This window comes from Pinus tabuliformis, chromosome 2_2, assembly GCF_031772625.1.
Source record: "Pinus tabuliformis cultivar Carrire ecotype Pingquan chromosome 2_2, CPIR1, whole genome shotgun sequence".
In the NCBI taxonomy this organism is placed as follows: domain Eukaryota; kingdom Viridiplantae; phylum Streptophyta; class Pinopsida; order Pinales; family Pinaceae; genus Pinus; species Pinus tabuliformis.
Window position 1 is genome coordinate 1,291,578,886 of NC_142300.1, and position 6,361 is coordinate 1,291,585,246.

The window sequence follows — 6,361 nt, forward strand, 5'->3', positions numbered from 1 at the left end:
TGCTGCTGGGCGGCTAACGCTTTTGTGGAAGAGTTTCCAAGATTAAGAAGACCAAGGTGTAAGAGTTTTTCTTGTTCTCTTATTAAGGAATCACAAAAGGAGTCAAAGGAAGGGGGCTTGTAGTCTTTGCCTTGACAAATGAAAGCTTCCCTGGTAGAATGGAAAGTGGAAACAAATACAGAGTAGGCTGGCCCAACTTAGTAAGGATGGAATAAATAAGGTTACCATCATCTTTCTTAACTTTAACACCTTCCAAGAGATATCTAAGGTTCTTGAATTTTGACAAGAAATCTTCAATGCAAGAAAAATTATTAGGATCCAAAGTAAGCAGCTCATTTTCAAGTTGATGGGCTCTAATTTCATTTTTAATCCCAAAAACTTTAGCAAGTTTTTCTAATGCTTCATGAGGAGTTTCAATTTCTGCAATGTGGAATCTAAGATCAGGAGAAACAGACATTCCTATCAAACCACGTGCTTGATCTTGTCTATTTTCCCATTTTTCGGCCTTGTCTTCATCTTTGGGTTTCTTCTCTTGGTCTGTGGCTATTCTGAAGAGACCTTTACTTCTAAGTAAATCTCCCATGTAGGCTACCCATTGGAAGTAGTTAGTGCTGTCAAGAATGACTTGGCATGGACTTTCCATTTTTGAAAAACAACTGAAGCTGAAGATGCTGAAAGTAAGTGGTCCAATGGATAGATCTCGAAAAAATAGGCGGTTTTAAAAAAAAACGGCTCTGAAAAAGGCTTCCGGATGAAGAAGTTATGGCTTTTTGAAAAAAAATTGTTGACGTTGCCGGCAAAGTGCGCGAATGTGCGGGAATGAAAAAATCCGCCCCCACAAAATGGAGACTTGAACCCAAGACCTCTACTCTCTTAAAAGGTCTTTGAACCAATTGATCTATACAAAAGATTTGAGAGAGAGAGAGAGAGAGAGAGAGAGAGAGAGAGAGAGGGGGGGGGGGGGGGGGGCCTCGATTTGCGTGCTTGCCTTGGGAAGACTCTTTTCCCCTACAAAACACAAAACACAAAACCCAACACGAATATCCAAAGAAAAACGAACCTTACGGCTCGAAGTTAGCTTTAGCCAAAAAACTAGAAATTTTAAAAAAAAATCTCAAAGTTAGCTTTTAGCCGAAAAACTAAATATTTTCCTCAATGTTTCTGATTTTCCGAGATCACACTAAGGTGCAGGGAAAAGAGCATACGCATGAGAAAAATCCTTTCTTTCTGTTTCTGATTTGCCCAGATCGCACAGAGTCGCAGGGCAAAGAGCATACGCAGAAATGAAAGGTATAGATCCGGGGAAAAAAAAAAGGCTAAATAAACCGAAACCGAAATAAGCAGAGAGAAAATGACAGTAAACTGCAAAAAAAAACACTGTATACCTCCCGATCTGAAAAATGACGCAGCTAGGGCTACCGGAAACCTTTTCGCGTGAAACGAAAGGGGTTCCTCACTGAAACAGATGCTCCGAATGCAACAGAGCAGTCCTCTCGGCCCGAAAGCAGTCAGAAACAGCAGATCTAGGAAACGACAGCCGCATGCAGTTCTACCGGCTTCAGATTTGGATCACCAACGGACGCGGCCCTCAAATAGCTCTGATACCATGTAGGAATTTACAGGGTAAGTTCCACAGAAGAATACCAAAAGGACACCGCTCACAACCAGATCTCAAATCAATACACCAGTATTTTTGACGTGGTTAAAACCCTCAGAGTGCAAGGAGGGAAACAGTCCACGGCCTGTCCCAACGTGGGTACAGACAATTTATTAATCAAAGAATGAAAATTTACATAAGCTTCTCTCATGCACGGATTACCCGAACAATGACCCTCCATGCGCTTTAAATAGAACTCATGGACCAATCGGGTGTCAAGCCACGGATCAAGTGTCGGTAATACCGAGGTGAGAGTGAACCGTCGGATCACTACATATCGTGACCGTCGGATTGTAAGTTACAAAATGTACAACGGTAAAGAAACACACTTTACCTAACTCTAACCTAACTCTATACTAGACCAAGTTGAACTTAACTATATCCTATGTGTCGGAATATCCTAACAAGTTGTCTCTGCTATCTCTTTTAAAATTCCTGATCATACTGATGTACTCTATCAGATACAAGTCAAATATAGGCCATCTATCCCAGATAATCTAAAACATTGGCAAATATTCGAATATGATGAACATTTGAAATCATTTCTACAGGTAATAGATGATTTTTCATTTCTACAAATTGATGAAGATAGAACTGAAATAAATGAAAATGCATATGGAAATGATACTTCAGATTTTAACACCCAAAATTTCTAATCATGACATTATTCAATTGTCTAATTATTTTATTCCAAAAGGACTCATTCCTTTAGAAAAATTGTTTGATCAAAATGATGTCCTCCGAAACCCTCAGTCCATTTCTTCAGAAGATGACATAGAAGAGATTAATATTTGAAATGTTGAAGATATCAAAAACATCAAATTATGTGCATCTCTAGATCCTTAGATCAAAGCTCAATATCTTAAGTTACTACAAAATTATAAGGATGTTTTTGCTTGGACTTATGCTGATCTAAAGACCTATGAAACTTTATTAATACAACATAAGATTCCTTTGAAGCCAGAAGAAAAACCTTATCAAAAGAAACTTAGAAGGATAAATCCAGCCCTTCTACCAACTATAGAAAGGGAGATTAAGAAAATTCTAGATGCTCTGTTGGGCAGCGGACCCCTTGCGTAACGGTTATGGGGCTTAAAGCCCACAATTTTGGTTATTGGTATTATAAAGGACCTGCGAAGTGCGCGGAGCGTGAGTTGTAATGAGTCCAGTCAAAGAGTAGTTCACTCTAAAATATTGTAACCTAATATAGAATGTGTTGGCTTACCCATGGTCTGCGGACCATGGGGAAGGTATAAATAGAGTAAGGCTCTAGGTGTAGAAGGCAGTTTTTAGATTTTATGGGAAGTAGTATGGTTTTCTGAATGCGGTATTTGATCTAAGTCTATAAGTCTGAGTTTGGGTTGTAGTAGGAGATAGAGGCTCGACAACTATGTGTGCCGAGGCCAGGTAGACTCTGCAGCTGTGTGCGCAGACCCCTGTAGCTGTGTACGCAGGGTAGGAAGTGGATTGTAACTGGAAAAGGCATTAATAAAGATAAGTTGGTTTTGGAATATTGAGTATTTGTTTCTATATTTCGATTTATGCATTTGTTTATGGTTTATGATTGTGCGCATATCTGTTTATGTTAAATGGTAACTAAAAGTATTGGATCTACTTAATTTATTTTAAGATCTATAATAATACTAAGCACAAAACGGAGAGAGCTCTGAGCGGACTGAGCGATTAGGGTTTTGCAGGAAGCTGTGACGGCGCAGACAGCGCTGCTCTAGTACTGCACTCATCCTATCTGTTTCCTCTGGCGTGTAGCAGAACAGCACGGCATTAGATAGGCGCTATGGAATATCCTCAGGGGGGGGCGTCAGAGCCCTCCCCAAAGCAGAACGACCCGGAACAGGCATTCCGTTTTGGATCGATCGATAGAGAGATCCTGAACAAAGGGAAAAGACAACAGCAAGATCACAAGAAAACAGAAGGACGACAAGACCATGACAGCGGCAATCAGGAAAAGGGAAAAAACCCGGAGGAAGCACCAAAAGTATCCTCTACAACCTGTAAGCCAGTAGCCACAGAAAGGCCAAGAATCGAGTTACCTGGGCACAAAATAGATGCTCGAATCGAGTTCATGAGAGATCATGCCATCATTGGGAAATTTATAGGGTTCTGGCCGACGGAAAGAGCTCTATATGGGTGGATTGCAGCAAAATGGAAGCCAAAAGGAGATGTTACTCTGCAGTTAGGGCCAAAGGGCTTCTTTACAGTTATCTTTTACTGTATTGAAGACAAACTCAGGGTACTGGGAACAGGGCCTCACTTTTTCAACGCAGCAGGCCTGTACATGAGAGATTGGATACCAAGATTCAACCCGGACAAGGAAGACCTCACCTGGGCGCCAGTCTGGATCAGAATGTATGGACTTCCAGATGAATATTGGGACGAGGACGTTCTCAGGAAAATTGGAAATGGACTAGGGGAATACATTAGAACTGCAGAAGAAACAAAAATGCGCAGATTCATTTCCTATGCTCGCATCTGCGTATTTATGCGGCTGAATGAAGCACTTCCAGAATCGATAAGTCTCTCTCATAGGGACGAAGAGTGGATCCAACCCTTGGACTACGAGCATGTTCCCTTCCGGTGCAGAAGATGCCATGCTCTAGGACATCTCTTCCGTGACTGTCCCTTGAATGCCAAAGTTACTTCACCTGACCCTTCTGCCTCAGATGCCCAAGATGGCTTTACAAAAGCCCCCAGCCGAAGACGCGCGCACAGGAAACCCTCAAATGGGCAAAAGCCCCTGCAAAACAGCTCTAGCGGCCCTGCATCTAAGAATAGTTTCGAAATCCTGGCTCAATCCTCTGAGGATCCTCCCCCGATCTCTGAAGCTAACCCTTCCCATCCCTCCTCTTCCACCCACCCACCTCCTTCCTCCTCCCCCCAATCGCCACTCCCCCTTCCGCTTCCATGATCTCCCCTCCGGGGATAAGAAGGATCAGGCAAAGAACGACAAGGAAAGGGATATCGATGGAAAGTCAGATTCTCCTTCTAACGAAAAATTGATTGAGGACGAAGGCACTCAGGTGCAACCGATGGAAGAGGAACCGGAAAGCATAGACCTGCATGGCCTTGATATTCTAGAACTGGAACTAGCATGCAAAACGAAGGCGTATGACAGCATCTCAGAAGCCCAACTTAGCAAGTTGGAAGTGGTTATCTCAAGAGCATACCAGCAGCAGCAACTTGGGATTCAACCAGGAAGCCAGTGGGATGGAAGCCAACCTCCAAAGGAGTCAAAAAAGAGGGGACGAAAAACAGATCTACAAAGAACGATCGAGGTCGGGAAACTCCTGGTAGACTCAGGCAGGTATGCGAAATTGACAAAGTACTACAAACCCTCTCCAAATGGTTGAACCATGAAGCTGGTCTCATGGAACTTAAGAGGGCTCAATAGCCCAGGTAAACTTAGAATGTTAAAAAACATGATTAAAGCGGAAAAGCCGCAAATTTGCTTACTCCAGGAAACCAAATGTAATGGAACCACATTAGGCAGCATCCTCACAAAAGCTTGGCCAGGATGCCGCTCAGTAGCAGTAGATGCATCAGGAGCGTCAGGAGGGCTGGCCATCGCATGGAATACTCAAGCAATAGATCTCTCAGAGTTCCATGCCTCTCATCACCTCATACAGGCAGCCTTCCACATTTTGGGCACGAATGTACATGGTAATCTCTCGAATGTATACTTCCCGCAGGACACAGGAAGCAAAATAGCACTTCTAGACACCATCGAGGCACTGAATAATAACAGAAGGCACCCTCTCTGGATCATTGGAGGGGATTTTAACATGATCACTAAGCTAGAAGAGAAGACTGGGGGGAGAAACAGATTGGAACAAGAAAACATCCATTTCAAGGACTTCATTCAAAACGCCTCCCTTATAGACATGCCTTTCTGCAATGGTACATTCACGTGGAGTAATCACAGAGCCGGCAAATACCAAATCGCATCCAAGCTCGATCGCTTCCTCATCTCAGATAATGCGATTCATCTTGGAGGGGACATCACAGCCGCTATTCTCCCGCATACCGGTTCGGACCACTGGCCGATAGCTCTCCAATGGCAACGACCCGGAAACCAGACTCGGAGACCCTTCCGTTTCGAAGGTTTCTGGCTCTCGCACCCTGAGTTCAAAGACTTTGTTAAAGCCACTTGGACCTCCTTCACCCCTCCAGAAGGATCTAAGATGTACAAATTCCAACAGAAGCTCTGATTCCTAAAAATCCACCTAAAGCGATGGAACAGAGAAACCTTTGGAGATATATTCAAAGCACAGCAAGATCTCAATCGGGAACTAGCGGATCTCCATCAAAAAATTATCACAGAAGGACACACAGAAGGGACACTGGAACAGGAAAGGCGCATCCACAGGCAGATTGAGGAAAGGCAGAAGCAGGAGGAAATTTACTGGAAACAAAAGTCCAGAATAAGATGGTTGAAGGAAGGCGAACGCAACACCAAATTCTTCCACAGAACCACCATTCAAAGAAGAATGCACAACAACATTCCGTTTATCCAGAAGCCAGGAGGAGAGAGAGTAGAAACGCATGAGGAAATCGAGGAAGAATTTCGCAATCACTTCAACCAGATCCTTCAAGAGCCGGAAGGAGATAGAAGACAAGCAATTGAAAAAATCACTAACAATGTGCCTAGAATCATTACGGAGGAACACAATGAGCTTCTCCTCCGCC

General features: G+C 43.2%; 1 protein-coding gene across 1 annotated transcript; it reads left to right on the forward strand.

The window, feature by feature from the left end:
* Positions 1 to 5,094: 5,094 nt before the first annotated feature.
* On the forward strand, positions 5,095 to 5,883 carry LOC149198217 (uncharacterized). The gene has a single exon (XM_089408955.1). The coding sequence runs from the start codon at positions 5,095 to 5,097 to the stop codon at positions 5,881 to 5,883; it is 789 nt and encodes a 262-aa protein (XP_089265081.1).
* Positions 5,884 to 6,361: the final 478 nt, after the last annotated feature.